This window comes from Anser anser, assembly GCF_964211835.1.
Source record: "Anser anser genome assembly, chromosome: 4".
Lineage (NCBI taxonomy): Eukaryota > Metazoa > Chordata > Aves > Anseriformes > Anatidae > Anser > Anser anser.
Window position 1 is genome coordinate 25671304 of NC_139724.1, and position 19607 is coordinate 25690910.

At 38.6% G+C, this 19607-nt stretch overlaps 1 protein-coding gene across 6 annotated transcripts in view; it reads right to left on the reverse strand.

Annotated features, from left to right (window-relative positions):
• The window catches only part of GALNT7 (polypeptide N-acetylgalactosaminyltransferase 7), a 71962-nt gene that overhangs the window by 41704 nt on the left and 10651 nt on the right, over window positions 1-19607 (reverse strand). For 2 of the 6 annotated variants that reach the window (XM_083835057.1, XM_083835056.1), the window contains exon 1: window positions 5781-5921. The exons of 3 other annotated variants lie outside the window; for them this stretch is intronic. In XM_083835057.1, the coding sequence (XP_083691183.1) occupies window positions 5781-5906 (126 nt within the window). In that variant the 5' untranslated portion in view covers window positions 5907-5921. Of the gene's footprint in view, window positions 1-5780; window positions 5923-19607 lie in introns of those variants that run through there. One more of the 6 variants, XM_083835060.1, reaches the window with a different exon arrangement.

Consider the following 19607-nt stretch of genomic DNA (forward strand, 5'->3'; position numbering starts at 1 on the left):
CAATGCTTTACCAGTGTCTCAGTGAAGATACATATTTTTTTTCCTCATACCCAATTAGAAATTTCTTGTTATGTCCTGTGATGATTGTCTCCTGTCCTTTCAGTGTTGACCCCTGAGAGGACTTTATTTCCATTTTCTCTGTAACCTCACTTTTGAGGGTGAAAAGGTGTAACTAAATTTTCCATTAGACTTCTCCAGGCAAAACAATCCCAACTCCTCTGCCCTGTCCATGTGCTGCAGCCCTCTGGCCTCCTCAGCAGGTCTTTGCCAGGCCCCTTCCATTTGTGAATTTTTCTCCTATGCTGGGCACTGCAAGAGGAGAAACCAGACACAATGCTCCAGATGCAGTCTCATTAATTGTGTGTTATCAAGAAACAAAACACTTCCCTTAACTTGATGGCTAAGCTCTTGCTACTCATTACGCAGTTTGCCTTTACTGCGGCAAGGGCACATTGCCGACTACATCGCAGTGTTTTCCTCACATACCATGCTGCATAATAAACTTCAGAAAGTAAGAAAAATCCATGATAAAATATGCCTAGAGTAACACAATAACAATGGGAGTCAGACTGGCTCCAATTCAAAATAACATTCTACCTCTCTGTTCTAATTTAAACAGGGAAGACGTACAAAATGCATAAGTGTTACATTATTCTGCTCTTCCATCATTTTCTGAGGACCCCTGAAAAGCCAACATGGGAAAGGGAAGGATAAGAGCACATGAAAAGGCACATTTAGCAAGGAGGTAAAAGGCTAGACATGTACCTAACTGAAGCCTTGAGAGGACTTTTCAGAAGAGCATCATCTCACACTTGCCCTAGAAAACAACATGAAGGCTCCACCACTCAGCTGTTGGAACACTGCTGACCTCTCACAAATTTGTGCCTAATTTCTGATCCAAGTGCACAGACAACTAAAAAGCCAACAAAATAGTGGGCATCATCAAGAAGGATTCTTAAAGAAACTGTAATTTTGACTACATAACATTTTGATGCATTCATGTCTTTGGTAATACTTAGTTCTGGTCTCCACATCTCGAACTCACATGTTGGAGTTAGAGGAGGTACAGAGGAGGGCAACTGGAACGAAGGAGGTGGACAGGTGCCTTGGGACGTATGTGCAGAAGAGCTGTGACTCTGCAGTTTGGTGATGTGATGGCTGAGGGGTATATGACTGAAGTTCACAAAATCATGAGGGTGATGTATACATTGAATGCAAAACCACTGTTTACCCTAAATCCAAGGTCTAGGGGCACTTGAAAAAAAAATCATAGAATAATTTTTTTTTAAAAAGAAAAACAACAAAACCAAAAAAGTTCTTTGCACAGGCAGTGATCTCCTGGGATATGCCACATGGGAGGCTGTGGACAGAGATAGTACCGACAGTGAACAAGGGATGAGGCAAAGTGATGGGTGACTGTTTTATGACGAGACAGTGAAAGGACTAGGCAGGGAGGTAGCTTCTAACAACTCTAATTCAACCTGTGTGGATGCTGGAAGAGTCCAAAGGGAAGGAAGCAGAGCCAGTAGCCAGGCTTGCCTGCACATCCTGCTGCCATTCTCAGACACTATCCTGGTCTAGATGGATCACTAGTCTCAGTCAGCCAGGCATTTCTTATGCCCTTGGTCTGTACCAAAGCAAATATCTTTTCCCTCCACTTCCACCAACTGTAAAACATTACAAGCTTCAACTTCACCCGTTCTCTGACTGAAGCAAAACACTTCTAAAAGTAATTTGTTTATTTTGCTGCCATCAGAACTATGGCTTACCTCATACTACACTTAGCCTCATTATAACTGTTACACATAATTTGTATTATAATGCACTTATTTGCTGTTCCCTTCAAGACACTAAATATATGTCATTTTTCTAGGGCTGGAAAATACCGCATAGAATGAGCAAATTATACACACACACACACAAACACTCGCTCACCTCTCCCCTCCAGTTTCTACACACCTATGACAATATGACAGCAGGCACTCATTGTGGGTCAGCCCCGGGAGGCAGCTAAGCACCACACTGCCGCTCACTCACTACTCCCTCCCCATGCCCTAGTGGGGTGGAAGGAAGAGAAAAGGAAGAACAGAAGTGAGAAAACTCACATGTTGAGACAAAAATAGTTTAAAAGTGAAGGAGAAGTGGAAGATGGAGAGAAAACAAAACAAGTGACGCAAAGGCAATCAATCACTCACAACCTCCCACAAGCAGACTGATGCCCAGGCAGTTCCTGAGCAAAACATGGCTAATCTCCCTAAATCCACTCTTCTCCTTTCTGAGCATGGCATTATATGGTATGGAATGTCTCTTTGATCAGTTTGGGTCACCTGCCTGGCAGTGTCCCCTCCCGGCCCCTTGCTCAATCCTAGCCACCTCCATGGTGGGCAAAGTGAGAAATGGAGAAGGCCTTCGGGCTGTGCAAACACTGCTTGGCCATAACTGTACCACTGGTGTTATAAACGCTGTGTTGCTAGCAAAGCTTACAGGCTGCTGTGAAGAAAATTAACTCCACTCCAGACAGCATTTTATGGGCATTTTCAAAAAAAAGAAAAAAGAAAAAAAAAAGAATTGCTTAAGTGCAGTCCACAGCTCCTGGAGATCATTTATCCACAGATAAATGAGATATCCAGCTCATTTATCCACAGATAACAGAGACAAAGGATTTCTAAATACCATCTGGAAGAAAAAGTAAAGTCAAGCCACAATCAAAGAACTATTTTGGCCATTACATAAACCGCAATGCCTCAGTTAGGAACTTCTAGAACTTCTCTTTTATGAGTGATGACTTCCCTTGTATTTTTTTTTTAAATGATGTATTTTTAATGTATTAAATGATGTATTTTTAAATGTATTTTTTTTAAATGATTAAATGACTTATCCAGAACTGACAAATAGTTTTTAATTAGTGATTGAAAGTTCAGTTCAGCAAAAGAAGAATCAAACTTCTAAAAGATTCATACAACAATGACAGCCAAGTTGGAAGGCATGCATATGAAAAAATCACAACCTTTCAAAAACTGGAAAAACAAGAGACTCTTAAAATTATTTGAAAAAACTTTGGAAAAGACCAAATCAGTTACAACAAGGTGAAGGGAGGTCTCAGAAAAAAAGTGAGCACAACACACACCTGAGCATTCCTGGGTTTTCCAGAAATTAGGGAAGAAAGGCAAAAATCTGAGTCATCTCACATCTAAAGACCACCAAAGAAGAGCAACAAGATCTCATGATATCTTTACAAAGGACACGTAGTAAGCTGTTTATATATAATAATATAGATTTCTTTCCCCCAGGAAATAAACCTGTTTTTTTTTCTATAGGCTAAATCTAAAGATTTCCTGCCAGCTTTTCTAGCTCCAGCTCAAGTGAAGCCTTCTTCATTGTTTAGATGTTGTTTTCACCCCTTAAAAGGATTATGTATGAGTCACTGCTATGAGTGTTTCGGAAGTATTGAGATGATATAAACATAGTCAATTCCTGACTTGTGTAAAAAGGAGATATTTGGTGTTTTTTTTTTTTTTTTTTTTTTTTTGGCAAGTTAGGTCCTTCCTTTTTGCAAAGGAGAGGAATGAAACTGAAGTAATGAGGAAAGCAACCATATCCTCTCGGAAACATATTTCTAAATTATACAAAGCAAAAAAATAAAAAATGGGAGAGGCCTTCATAAGGCTGCAAGATTAGTCAACTGACAGAAGGGCTGGAATTCTGGCTCTCAATAAAACTGAAAATGTCAAAGTTGCATAATCTGCTTTTCTTAAGTAAACCAGTTCAAGACTGGCAACTCCCTAAAATTCTATGAAATAATGTCTGAAGTACAAATTGATGTTAAAAAAAAAAAAGTGGATTTGTTTAATTTATAAAATTGAAGATTATCATACCAAAAAAAAGTTTGCTAATTGAAAAGAATGTCTATAAAAGCAACTTGCTCATCTAGACAAAAATCAGTGATGCCCAAAAAATGAAGAGAAGCATAATTAAGTACAATTCAGTAGTATACTTATTACCCAAGGCTACAAAAGGAAATTAAAAACTCTACGCTCTCAGAATATATGTACTTACACCCAGCTGATTAAAGATGGATACCAAATATTACAGTATTCAGGTGTTCTTGATGAAAAACTACAAAAACTCATTAGGTTTAATATTTTAGTAATCCAGAAGGTCAATCCCTATGTACATGCATTTTTCTCCAGTCTAACTTTTGCCTTTCTTAATTCCTGGCTACATCTACACCACTGGCACTTACCATGAAATGCAAACACAAGGAAGAGTACAAGGACTTTTAACTGATGATAAATCAACAGCTCTCACAGCTCCCTTGACTCAAGTTCTTCATGCAGGTGACAAGATTTAAAAGTAAACAAAGGGGGGAAAAAAAGAAGTATTTTGAATAGAGACTGTCACAGGTGCTGTGACAGAGACTGCACAACTCTCAGCTTAAGTTTGGTACTTCAGCAAAGATTTCAACATATTTAAAGTATTTTGCTATGTTTGCCTCATCTTAAATGCAGTCACATTCCTGGCTTATTGGAGAAAAAAGTCCACTTGAAAGGGGTTCTGATACAAGACACCTAAGCCTACCATTTTAATTAGTTGAGGAAATGGGAGGGGTTGTTTTAATTTGTTCAATTATAGAGGAAGGAAAGAAGAAAAAGGAAAAGGGAAAAAAAGAAATAGAAAAAGAAAAAGAGATGAAGACAAAAGAAAAAAGACAAAAGAGAAAAAAGAAGAGAAGGGAAAAGACAAAAGAGAAAGAAGAAAGAAAAAAAGACAAAATAGAGGAAAAAGGAAGAGAGAAAAAGGGAAAAAAATAAAAGAAAAAAATTAAAAAGGGAGAAAATTAGAAAAAAAACACAGAGAGAAAGAAGAAAAGAGAAAAACCATAATATGGATCCACAAAGATTTCCTTATTGACTAGACTCATGCTGAGGAGAGACTAAAATAGTGCCTGTTCTCAGCCATGCTTCTAGCGTGATTCTGCTCTGTATGTTAACAACGTGTGTGGGGAAACCACGTTGTATATATTGGTTTGCTTCTAATCGTTATGTGTAGGTTTTACTCACCAGGCAGTGTAAGCGCAGAACATAGATGGAAAAAAATAGTGTCACAACAAATTTCTTTGTTCTACAGCTATTTTTGTGTCGCATGATAGGAAAAAAATAATAATTCTGATAAAAAATTTGAAGAATTGCACAGAACCAAACACAGCCAAAGTGGAGAACCATCTTATCCAACAACATATTTGTGAATAGATCTTACAGTAGATACTCACTAACTTCAAAATAAATAAAATAACCCATAATTCCCACAACACAGTTGGCTGGCTGTCAAAGAAACCCTAGGAGATGGTACTGCTTCCAATTACACCCTTCATGGTAACCTCTTTCCTAGCAATCAAGATGTAGCTACTGCAGGATCATCTGTGGAAGGGAAAGCAAAACCAAAAGCACAAAGAAATTGAAAAACACAGCTTTGAGAACAAGGAGGAGGAGTTATGGCACAACTGCCATCACTTCAGAAAAAAATAAATTAAAAATTCCCTTGTAATCATTAATTTTTTAAGTGTTCCAGCATAAAGAGGTCTATTTTAAACTCCATATGCAGCACTGCCCACTTGTCAAATTTTGCAAAACCTTCCATCAAGCAATTTCATCACAATGTACTCAAATTAGGGCAGAATTTGGACCTCAAGAATTCTTCCGTTGAATATGAGCAGTGGCACTCAAGCCACCTGGCTTGAAATGGGCTTTAGCTAACACAGTATCTGAGCAAAAATGGCTCACTCTTTTCCTTTGGCTTCTCCACTTGGTGTCATCCTGAGCCACTCCAAAGGTGATGGAGTGCACGCTTCTCTGCTCAGTAGCTCCTACAGTAACTTCTAGGGCCTGTGTAACCTTAGAACAGAACATTCATGAGAACTGCAGAAACAGAGAGAAATATAATTTTACAATAAATTATAGAAAATTTCTGAGGTTTAAAAATACATGCTTGTAAAAATAACAGATTGCTAAATCACTGTAACTGCATGCTTTGTGCAACTCAAGTGAAAAACATGTTAAAGGTATTCATCACCAACACTTCCAGGAAAACATGTCTATAAGTTACGCTCTTATGTCTACAGTTACCCTCAGTTTTGACAGATATCCTGAGAACATCAAAGTCCAATGCCATCTATCTGGATTTTGCCCTGGTAAATATTCTATGAGAAACAAAAAGTACTTCAACAAGACCCAAATCTAACATACTAGCATTAAAGCTACGTTAATGCCAACCTGGAATAAGTTTTGGCACACAGAACTGACCTGACTACTGTACCACAAACTTGTTATTGTGATGGCATCTCCAAACAGCAAGTAACCCTACCAGAAGATGACCACATCAGTCTACTTTTCAGAGTGTTCCACACAAGACTCGGTCAGAAGCCACAAAGAAAACTCAGAAAAATTAAACAGAACTTTGAAGCAAGCGTCACTTTATATACATTATATATATAAATATAATTACATATATACAAATACATAAGTATTCTATTCATTAAAAACACACAACCTGGAAGTGCAACGGAGGTGCAAAAGGTGAGGTGCTGCCAAAAGCAGCTTTGGAGAAATGCATGTTCAGCAACAGTTTTATACTACTATGTATTGTACTTCCACTACATTTAAGAATGTAAAATAAAATGCAATTATTATTATTTTATATGGAGGACAACTTTCCCCTTCACGTACTTCTTAGATTTTATAGTAATGGTCAAGCTGATTGCTACCTGATGCTACCTACACATTATCCTATTATATTATATGCAGAAATAACTATTAGTTTTCACTAGATACCAGTGAAACACAGTCATTAATATCTACTTAGTCCACTAGTAAAAAAAAAAAAAAAAGTAAAAAAAAAAAGTAAAAAAAAAAAAGTAGTAATACCTTTGTGCCCCAAAATTGCCAGAACTAATTGAGGCAGAACAACTTCAGGGAGTAAGATTAACAATTTCCTACTATTTTACTGTTGACGTTCCTGATTTTGAGAGCATTGCTTATGGAAAAGCAAGTGGCACATCCATAAGAAAAAACATAGCTTATATAATAAAGGAGAGAAACAGTTTCTCAAAATGTGAAATTGGCAAGTTCTTGATGTTCAAATGAGTTTGACTGAATTTAGCATTCAAGTTCTGAGCGATCCACATTAATCTGAGTCTCTGTGTCATTGATTACAAGGAAATAGCAAAACCATGTTCATATTACCTAGTAATGAGTCTAAAAACTAAAAACATTCACTAACAGCTGAGGTCATCTTGTCTGAACTGCCAGGAAAGACAAGGCTCAGCTTCTCAACATTTTTTTTTAAGGTTGCAATTGCTGTAAGAGCTCTGTGGGCAAAACTATCAACTGGCTCTTCCTGTCTTCTCGGATTTTTCTGAAGATACCATCTACTTTGTCACAGCAGAAGCATTCATCTAGGACAGTGACTACAGGCTATTGCTTGCGTACTGCCCTGGTTTGCAGCCAACATTTCACAAGGTCGTTGCACACCAAGTTTTACTAAGCTATGGAAGCCCTCAGGTACCAAAACAAATGGAGATTATCTCTCGTCCTTCCCTTTTTTGTGGTGTACCTGCAAATATAGTGACTGATATTAATTCCTAGCAATGCAAGAATACTTATTTTCAGTTGAAATAACTTGATGTCCCAAATATTTGCCTAACAGAGGGTTAAATCCTGAGTTTTACCCATTTACCTAGGAGTACCTTTTTTAGAGATACGCATCTACCTTTAGATGAATCAGTAAGATATCCATGTGGATTTAAATGGTTCTCCAGCAATATTATCCTTCACCTGTAAGGAGAACTCCTCTGAGCTAACAATGCTGCTGTCATCCTCTCCGCCCTTGCTGTGCACTTACCACCTGAGCTCCAGCAGAGCAACACCATGCTGTCGCAAAAGCTGAGCTCTGTTTTGGCTTGTACTGCCCTACCCCCTGCCCTTGCTCCTGCACATCTCCTTCCCATGTCCCTCTGCCCCCGTGTCTCGGCTGCAGTGCTCTATGTTCCTCCTCTTGGAGAAGGCTGGATTTTCTATAAACACAAGGGTTACGCTCGTACATATCTGGTCTGGATTGAGCAATTTCCTTTACTTAGCAAAGTCAAGTCTACTTCATAAAATGCAGAGACAGCCAGGAGACTTGGGATTGAGTCCTTTGCACCAGACCTAGTCACTTTTCAGGGATGCCAATGGCCATGCAAAGCTTGCAAACTTCTTTCGCTCCCTCTCCCTCCTTCCCACCTTTGCTGGGTTTTCAGAGTACAAAAAGGACAGTGAGGACGTGGCCCAGCCACATCGCATGTGCCAGTCAGGGAGAACTGCCACACTTCTCGAATTCCTGTGTGACATCCACTTTCACAATTAGACTCCTCTGCCTGACTGAAAGCAAGTAAAAATAAAGACAGAGTACTTCAGAACAAATTACTGTCAAAAATAGTAAACTTTTATTGTCTTCATTTTTACTAGCCCCCATTGTTTGGAGATACTGAGCTAACTTAAATTCTCCAGCATGCCTTCCTTTTTGCCTGAGGTTCAGCTCTTACTGGGCTTTTACCCATCTCCTTGTCTTTCCATTTCTGGTATGGTCAGAGTTTATCTACAGTTCCATGCTGTCCCTTGCCCCATCTGTTGACAAATGATCATGCCACATTGACGAAGCCTTGTCAGGGATCCACTTCACCCAATGAAGTTCACTTAACACATTTCCAAGAAAACTATGGAGACAACAACAAGCAATGCTTATCTCCTTGCAGCTCCCGAGAGCACCCCATAATCTCAGATAGTAATTAAAAAGATATAAAAGACTCAGATAAATACTTGAATAAACAGATATTATATTAGTCTCTGCTTAAATTCATAGCCTCTTGTCATTAATACAATCGCTCAAGTAGCACAGATATTCATAAACTGAATCATAAATGAGGCTGCTATATTGTCTAAGGTCATGTTATATTGTAGTCTCTTCTGTACTCTACAATGGTATGATGTTGACACTACTAGCTTGTGCAATAAAAAAAAATGCATTTGTAGCTGCTTCTGTAGAATAAGAGAAAAGTTGTCAAAAAACCCTGGATAAAGCAGAAGTATGATCTAGAGCTTCCTATATACTTTCCTTATAGACTGCTCCCCAAGGATGACAAAAAGGCTTTTAATCTCAGAAAAGCAAGAATTTATTACAAGTTTATTGCAACTAGAATAATTAACTTTTTCGGTAAAGGAAAAAGTGATCAAGCAGAAACGAACATAAATAAAAGCATAAAAGCAAGCATCTCCCTACCCACTGTCTCTCTTCACACGTGTTTTGCTTCTAGACTATGTCCCTGTTAATCAGGTGTCCTTTTCCTGTCCCAGTAAAGTGCAGTTTCTCTGGTCCCCAGGACATCCCTTTCCATCAGCTGTAGATCTGTTTCTTGCTCTTCTAAGCCCTCCCTGCTGTGCTGTGAAGCTCACCGCACTCTTTCCTTGTTTGCCCTACCTTGCATCTTAAACACCCGTCTGCTCCAAGGAGGCTCGGTTCCACTGAGCCTGCTCCTCTCTTCCTAATGGAACATGACACAAAGCGAGAAGAGCAAACACTATACATCGTACAAGGTAAGTCATTTTAGGTTAAGTACTTAAGACAGGTCTAATCAACCACCAGCTGACCAACAGACTGTGCTTCACCTCCGAGCCTGCCAACAACTGTACTTCTTCAATGCCCAGAACCTTCCTTCCTTTCTCTGCATAACAGACAAATGTCTACATACTGCAGCTTACATTTTGTCATGAGCATGGTATTTCAACTGCAAACTTTTGCTGAGCATCATCCACAGTAATTCATTCTTGAACAGGGAGTGCAGTGACTCAAATCTCAAAGATCTGTGAAATAACAAACCACCTGTTTGGTATTTCAGTGTGTTTATCCTTGAATGCACAATACAGGTTGCTATACCATAGATGAGATTAAATCAAAAAAATAAAATTTGTATACCAGTTGACTCATTTGCTAAATTTAGCTGCTTTAAATATTTCATTGTAATTTAGCTGTTCAGAAAGCCAAGTCCCCTGGAGAGGCCAAAGAGCAAGGAGAGCATGAAGCCCTGCGGCACAGTTATCATTCTGCTGCAGCAACACAGAAAATAACTGTCCCAGGTAAGCAAAGCCCACCAGACACTGAGCCTTGTTTTGCCAAAATAAAGTCTAGTTTCTTGTCTAATCATGCCAGTAGTGAATCTGCTAAGGACCCAATTGCTTTCAATTTTTCCCTCTTTTCCTGAAACAACTCCTCTACTTGATGTCTTAGTAGATGTCAAGTTGCATTTACTCACAGGAAGGAAAGCACTTATTGCCTAGAAAGTTAAGCCGTGTTTTCTTTGAAGAAGCTTTAAGAAAATATTTTTTTCTTCAACGACTCAACCTGGAGGCAATGCGTGGGGTACCTCGCTGTGTGAGAGGTTCAGCAAGGTGACTGCATCCTTACCCAAATACTTCAGAAGATGCTGAAAAAAAAAAAAACCAAACCCAACAGGTATCCAGGAGGAGCTGTGGATAAAGTGATGCGTTTCTAAACAAGTAACTTCTAGGGGCTCAGCCAACCCCAGAAAATTGTTTAAGCAGATGAAAGCTGTGGGAACTCTCCAAATGCTTAGAATTCTGGCTGGGTCTAATCAATATTATGTATTTTATTATGTATTTATTATTATGTATTTTGTTCAAATGCAACCTTCTGTTCTCCTCTTAGTCTCTCTCAAAGCGGGTAACATTTCCAGTTTTGTTCACAGTGTTTTTGACTGAGATGGTGCCATTGCTTACCCTGCTTTTGGGGGGGGGGGGGGGGGGAAGTATAGAGAAAAACTTTTTCCAACTCTTTCTTCTAGAAAAAGCTGAACAAAATTTTGAAAATCAGCAAATCCCTTTTGAAAAATGGACAGTATTTGTTGCAGAAGGTGCAAGATTCCCTCCCCATCTCCTTCCTCCAACATTTGCACATGACTATGTGGTTTGGAATGATCCTACTCATCTGACCAGATTTTAAAAACAGCGCTGAATGATTCTCATAACATCCAGAAAACAGAAAGGTCTTCCAAAAAAGGAAGATATCAGCTCAGTCAACTTGTATACAAGGGTTTCAGATTGAAGTATTGGATTTCCTCCATCTTCCAAAAAGCTTTTTTTAAGAGAGAGGGTTTGGGACCATAGAATACAGAATATATCACAACCATAATGTTTTCCAATGCAGCTTGATAAATAGAAATCCATTTTTTTCCTTAATAGAAAAATAGACTTCCAAGTTAAGACCAGCAAAACGGAGTGAAGGTAAAGGCATTTATTGATTTAGTTGCAAGTGATGGATAATCAGAAACATACTTGGGATATAATAAATTGCTTCATAATAATTCAAATTACCAACACCTTGCTGGCTTATAAAAATTTTTTAAGGATATAAGGAAGAAGGGGGGCATGTTTGATAGATAGCAAGGGATTCATATCTCTAAATTGAAATGTCAGCACTGTTGTAAGTTAGGTACTCTTCTGAAACAGCCATTATCCTCAGTCCATAATTAGACAACTGCCCACAATTTTCCTCTCTAGAGCTATTTTAGAATTCTTCAAGTCAAGCATTTATGAGTGTTAAGAACAAAATGGACAATTGTTTAATACCTCATCTCTATCAGAGTGGACTGTAAAATTCAAAAGGACCTCCACATATCAGGTCTTTACCTATGACCCTGGTCCATGGCTTCATTTTTTTCCCCTTTCTTCAGAAAAAAAAGAATGCATTGATCTTCATCTGAGCTTTATCTGAGCTCTCTGTATTGCCAATTAGAGGCTAGCAGAATGCAGGTCCCGTTTTCTAGTTAAAATTAACTCCCTCCCATACAGATCTCTAGGACAATTTTTGTTGTTAAATACGAATAAAGAACAAATGATCCTGAATACCTGGAAATAAAAATAGTGACATTGTATTAATGCCTTGTGAATTTAGTATATGCTGATCCATGTAGTTTAGCTATTTCTGTAGTTGTATTCCACTACTGCCAAAGGCACACGCTTTAAAACACTTGGCAAACAATTTCAATAATTTTTGCAATCAAACAGATGAAAATTGTAGAAAACAGCCATAAGAAGGGATTGTTTCACTGTAATATTGCCTTAATCCACAGCTCTATCATTGCTAGCACATACACCTTCTCTCTGCTACGTCCTTATTTCACTTCTGCACTCTGTGATCTTCAGCAGCACAGATCTTTCATGCCCTCATGCACAGCAGCTGGCCTCAACTGGTCCTGCACCCATACTTGAGGCATTACTACGGTTGCTAAAAACTTTCTTTCACAGCCCTTAATGGTTCAAGTAGTAACGAGCCATCTCTTTGCCATCCCCAAGACCACTTTCATCTTTTATTTCCTGGAAAGTTGTGACCTTCAAGGTCAAAGGCTTAAAACACAGCATCATTGAAGAGACTCTGTGCAAGATTTGTTCTTGTCACTAGGTTTCAAGATTAAAAGAAACTGGTGACACTTCTAGTTGAGTCATTGCTCCTTCCACATTCTGTCTTGCTCTGGGAATATCCTTTGTTTTATGTGCATGTTTCAGCAAGATCTTAAAGACAGAACTAATTTTTATTCATATGGTCATTAGAGAGTCTTAAGAACTTCTAAGATGTCCTCTGTCCAGCTTCATTTGCTTCCTCCATTTCACAGGGATTACTCGGCTCCTTTTCCTATGTACTACTACTCCTATATAGTAGTGTTACAGAGGCCTATGAGGGGGTAAGGCTTTTCATTTCACTGAGACAAAGTCCCTTTTAGGAATGCTCTTTGTAGACTGAAAAAAGAAACATTAGCTGTTTCTTCTGGACTTGAACAATCAACATTTAAATTAGCAAATTTAAGAGACCAAGGAGTTAAAATTTCTAACTCATAGCTTTGCTATTGAAAATAACCAACTTCTATTATTTCTCCCTTCACAGGGAAAAAGCCTCCAAAATAAACAAAAACTGCCATTAATCCTAATGTTTTAAGCAGCCAAGAACAGATTTCCTGGCCCTCCAGGCTATGAACAGTGTACTAGCAAAAGCCAGTAGAGAAGGACTGTGGAACTTCATACCTATTCCTCAATCATCTGAGACAGAAAGATATTTAAAAATCATACATCTGTTTTATATACCTCGGAGGGTAAATGACATTCACAATACAATAAATCCATTGCTGATGGACATGCTTGATCAGGGGATGCTGGTTTTTGTGCTATATTCTTGTATATCCAATTTTTTCTTTTAGACTTCCATCAAACTTATTTCATATTTCTTGCTATTAAGAAACAAACTGCATGATTAGATTTTTATTTATCTTGAAATATTGTTACCATTCTCAAGCTTTACAACAGCCTATTTGTCTTAAATTGCATTCTACAATTTGATCAGTCCTACCATTTTGAAAGCTTTCTCAAAGAAACAGCCAAAGCCAAAAGCTGCATTGTATGAAAATTACACATAGCCTAAAACCCATTTCTGAAAATTTCATCGGAACTCCCTATAGATTTCAGAGATTCAGAATATTTACATAATTACCTTGTGTACTGCTTGACAACTGAGGGGAAATCACTTATGATCAATTGTGTTCTACCTCATCTTTCCATGACCCTTCCTTCCTGCATCTTTTCTGTGTAGGACATTGAAGAGAATCTGTGTGGTACTTGCCAATAAATTACAGTTATATTCTACTGAATTGTTGAGGTAAGGGTTGTTCTTATCTGTCTTAACTACTTTAAAAATAATGAAAGTCAACACAATACATGCATTGGAAGCATAAGGGAAAAAACTGTCTGCAAGAATACCAAAGTGTTGAGAACCAATTTATTGAACAGAAAAAATCAATCTTGGTAAATTGACTACTCTTTCTGTGACACATACAGCTAGTGACATTTATTGTTTTGCTGTAAAGTAGACATGATGAATGTCAAAACCTATTTCATAGCTTTGCTTTAGCAGCCACATCACGTGTGAGTACAGCCAGATTCTTGGCATCTTTTAGATAGTCAGCAAGAATTCTATAAGCTAATCCACATACTTTTTCAAACAGTTTTAACAGACTCCATTGAGTTTGTTCTCTCCTGCCCTCCACTACCCTTCCAGCCTTGCCCTTACCTCTGTGCTCTCCATGCAGTATCTTTTCTTTTGACTAGGGAAGTCACCACAAGATCTAATGGAGGGGCAGATGCTGCTGCTGGACTTCAAGGAACGGACTGCCTTGGCATTTACTTGGCTAGTGCTGGTGATCCTTGGTGCTACAATCTAAACTTGGAGTTGGCAAGGCTAACAGTTAAATCTTTACTTTCAAAGCCAACTTTGGGAACTGACATCCTCCCTTCTTTCTCTCAAGAAGTCACTAAGGTTCAGCCCCTATGCCTGAACGTCTTTCACGACTGTCACATCTGAAGAAGGATCCTGAAGAAAGTATTCACACGAATGTGTTCCCAGCTCAGGTACACTCTGACTGGCACTTCTGACCATGTGTCTGGAGAAGATGTGAGTAAACACCACCAATTCCTTTGCTTTGAAACAGCTATGCAAGCAGGGAATAAGTGTCACACTCCAATAGCTAGCTGTTCTTTTCCCCTCTCCCTCCAAAGCACTAAACACTGCTAGAAATCACACAGCATTGGTTTTTACAGGGTTCATGTGGTCATTTTCAGCTTCCCACAGACATTAGTATAAAGTGCCAGACATCAGACATGTAGTAATTCACAAGCCTTATACCTTTTAAGTGATTGGAATTTCAATCAGTGTGATAAGACTTTCATAGATTTTTTTTTAAGAGGGCTTTAATATGAAAGTGCCTATTAGTGCCTGCTGCAATCTCTTGCATTTAAATAAGCAGTAGATGACTGTAGCAATCTCCTGTTGAAATTATTTTTGAATACAGCAGACAAAGAAAGATGCATGGGGACCCTTCTTGCTCGCAACAAATGGAAGTCGGTGTTCTCAGCACTGGGTCTAGCCCCCACTGCTGAAACAGCATAGCAAGAGGTACTTGTATGATAAACTGTAAGCTTTTTGACAAACATTGTCTCCTTGTAAACATTTTCGTTATGAACTCGGAAGTCTTGGCAACTCAGACTCTACATAAATAACCAGAACGGAATTTTGCTTAAAAATTGATCCCCAAATGACTGCAAGCCTTTTCTCAGGTTGTACTTTCTTTCATGAAGCTGCTTGCAGCTGGAGCGATTTCCATAAGCACTAAGCCTGCATGCTCCTGGTAGGCTTCAAATGGAGGTGCTAATAACTGCATTTAGGAAAACTACAGCCTTCACTTCTTGCATCTAACACAGAAAAGATATTAGCGAGGTGTAGTTATGATGTACCCAGTTCATTAGGTAGGTGTTTAAATGGGAACACGATTTGCCAGATCAAGATCTTTACATGCTAGTCCTGCACTTTAACTTCTAACAAAGACAATTTTGTTAAAGCCTGTCAGAAAGCTGATTTCACAAGCCATTTGCAGTTCTTGAGAAAAATATTATTTTTCTCTCTAATGGGGAAAAATCTGGCCAGCAACTAGAGGTAGAAGAGTCGGTGAGGCTGTTTTTACTTACGTCTGGCCTGGGAGAGAGGGGGCCTCCCAAGAGGAAGCACTGCAGCAGCAGCAGGATGTCACTGTTTGGATCAGGAGTGTGAAGGGGATGCTGAACGCATAGGCCATCAAACACCAGAGGAGAAACTGACAGCAGTACTTGGACAGGACAGGAAGTGATATAGGCCTGCTTACCGTGCATCCAAATATAATCAGCAAAACAAAGCCAAAAATCAGGAAGGAAGCTACTCTAATCCCAAAGTATAAAAAAAAAAAAAATAAGAGGGGATAAAATCCACTGTGTTTTGCTACCTTTCAATAACCTGCAAAACTACTGTACTGAAAGTGGTAAGGAGAAGCAATACAGGAGAGCCTTTTCTGTCAGAGACAATACATTCAGCAGACATCAACAAAGCCAATATTATTACTGTTATTAAACAATCACCTTTTGGGGAGAACTGTTTCCTTTTTAAAAGTTCTTGCTCACCACTGACAACAGCACAATATAAAAGGCATAAGCTCTGGTTAAATGTGTCATATTCTAGTTACTCAAATCAACAGTTTCTCAGTGTGTTACATTATCATACAGTGTAGACTTGGACAAACCTTCTCAATTAATATAGAAAAAAATAGATTAAGTCCTTATTCTACTGAACGATTCTAGTAAACTAAAGAAAAAAATCAACCACAAAACATATTATTTTTCTTAAATTATAACTAAGGTATTTTACAGTTTTAAGACTCATGGCAAACTAAAACCATCAGGAACAGTCATAAAGAGGTCAACGTGTTCTTCAGAAAAACTGATGGAGACATCCAACTGGATATGAGAAAAACTTGCCCCATGAGCAGAGCCAAGCAGTGGGACAAGCTAGGCTGAGAGGTTGTGCAGTCTCCCTCCTCGGTGGTTTTCAAGACCCAAGCAGACAAAGCCCCAGGCAGTCTGTCTGACCCCATGACTGACCCTGCTTTGAGTAGGAGGTTGGACTTCTCCAAGTCCCTTCCAGCTCAAATTATCCTATGATCCTATGCAAAAGAATTGGAATAATCTTTTTGACTTCATTAAAGCTAGATTTTTTTTTCACTTTGCATTTAATTCAGTCCAATTAAAAATATAAAAAGCTTAAAAATAAGCTACTACTCAGCTTCCATTTCTAGTAATTTCAACAGAACACGAATAGCAGGAAATCTGTGCATCTCTTTAGTAAAGAGTAGTTGAAAGCCACAAGCAATAGAAGTTGCTTCAGGCATAATATTTTTCCTGGAAACAGCACACACTCCTTTTTCTTTTTCCAGCATGCCATTTCCAGTTCTATAACTCTGGACAGCGTGACATAACTGTAGGTTTGTAAAGGAAGTCAGACTTCTATTAAATGGGGGGTGGAAATCACTTACCTATTCTTCCTATGGAGTAAAGGTACTCATCCGACTTCCCTGCTTTATTTGAAAATCAAAGTTTGGAAGACTTCTGAATGTCAATACTGTGATGCATTACATTGACATTTATCTTCCCAAGACTGCAGATACACTGATACAGTAAGACCTGAAGGTGGTATTTTTCATCTCTGCTGCAAGATGAACTGTAGAATACCAGGAATATGAATTGAAAGATACACCTAGCTCTTGCTGAACAAATAAATGAAAAATACTGATTTTAGCTGACATAGAGGAGCTGTCTCTGCATTTTTATTTTCTCTAATTTGTTGTGGATTTAAACCTCTGCCTGATGAATGTTAGATGTTTGGTAATTTTTCTAGCCATTGTTTGAGAGTAAGATGGATACGTTTCCACAACCAATTTACTTCTCCCCTACATTTTTATCCTTTCTGTGTGCCAACAAAAGCACCTGTACACCTGCACAGAGCTGCATCGAGGACTCCCAAAGCAAGCTGTGTGGGCAAGCCAAACGAATTTGGCACCTGTATGCAGGGTGAACACCAGTGCTGAGCTAGTTCACAACGGGAACATGAAAAAAGCTGCTGGGGAAGCTGAAAAAGGCAGACGAGAGTGCCCTAGCAGCAAAATGCACAGAACACTAGAGTTATTTCTAGCCATCCTCAAAGCTCTCCTCAGGACCTTCCAAGGGCACACAGGAGAAAAAATTGCCTCCAGGCTGGCATGTGCACAGCTACTTGGCTCAATAGAGGGTTTTGTTGTTGCCTTTTTTTGTTTGTTTTGTTTTGCTTGTTTCTTTTTCTTATTTATTTTAATTAAAAGATACAAGAGTGCTTCTCTCCCTAAGCCTTCCTTCTGCCTTGGAGGAGCCCCCTTGCTGTGCTGGGGAATTGGACACAAAAGCAGACACTCCTGGTGCACTAAGAGCATCAGAAACAAATGCAGGCTTGCCCAGTCAGGCGGTTTTCTGAGTTGCCTTCACGCCCAGACCCTATCTCAGTCATAGAAACCAGAAATAACCCAAGCACTCCTGTGCAGGGAAAGCCCATAAGAACAAAACACTTTGCTTCAGGTGATCGGAGCCATGCTTGCTGTTCACCTCTCCAAGGCACCCAGGAGTGTTCTTCCAGTGTTTTCGATGGTAAATGGCAATGCAAAAAAAAAAAAGTTATCCTCTAAACACAAATCTCCCTTTTCTCCTAATTCTTCTAAGACAAGATTGCTCTTCAAGGAAACGAATATTTTCATCTTGCTACAGATTGATGGAGAGAGCTGCATGTTCTTAAATTCAGGGAGGCAGGAAGATGCCTACAACCAGCAGTTGCCCCTGCACTGTATGAGGGCACTCTCTCAGGAAAGCTCCAAGTGTCAACAGAGTTCTCATTAGAAAAAAAAAAAAGTCACTTTTCACAACACTAGATTTGAACATGTTTTTCTAAATCTTCAGTACTATGCTTTTCTTGCAAAATGCACCCAAGTGTCAGGCAGAACTCCCTTCCATGTAAGATAAAGAATTAAACAAAATTAGCAAGTATTTTCTCACTCTTGTATTCGATCTTCTATACCACTACAGCTAGATAAGAAACGATATTAAGGAATGTGCCAATCTAATGCTGGCCACATTTTCTCAGTCTAGAGAGGAAATAAATCAAAATAACTAAAAATAAATAAACAATTAAAAGCAAAACATACATAAACTTGACCAAAAAAAAAGACAACCCAGGTTTCACTTAAAAAAAAAAAAAAAACAACCTTCCAGCAATTCCACACACATCGAAGTTTTAACGATATAGACACCACCTGAGAAAAACCAACTGTTGCTGTCATGTTGACATGTAATCTTCCATTCGCACATACCAGCCAGTAACACAGGGCTGGTGTTTGTGAAATACATGAAGGGAAAGGAATACTGCAGAGCTTACCGTGCATTGGGAAAAAGTCAGCACCAGTTATAAAACACTGGAGCTACCATAACCAGGTCTTTTTTGTACACTAAGGTTTCTGAGTTCTACATCCCATGCAGTACAGAAACAGTCAAGCAACAATAATGTGTTACAAAATTAACAAGCGCACGTGGGGGAAAAAATGGACTTCCTAGTAGAAAGTTGTGGGGGTTTGGTGCTAGAACCTAAACAGGACTCTCAAAATATGTACAGCTTTGAAGACTTCCACTTGCAAAGCTACAGTCAACTACATGCAACTACAGACATGAATATTTAACTAATTTAGCCGCAAGACACAGATCCTGTACTTGAAACCTTAACTTTCTCTTAAGTAAAACTGGGCTTAAAAATGAATGCCCATGCAGTTTAGTAAATATGTAAAAGTATGGTGCTCTGGACTTAGCAAATCTCAGGTTTGGGAATTGAAAAAGGGAGATAAAATAAAATGACTTCATATACTTGAAAGCATTCTTACTGATGAACATTTTAAGGTATCAGAGTCAAGACTGTTAAGTAAAGTTATTAAAACATATTTTAAAGTATTGACCTAAAAAGTATAACAAATTCTGTTCAGAACGTAACGCCGTTGGTAATGTTAAAAAGTACACTATGGCTGTTAGATAAACCAAATCAATAGATAAAAGTTCTGTTTCTTAGAAATTAACAGCTGTGAATCA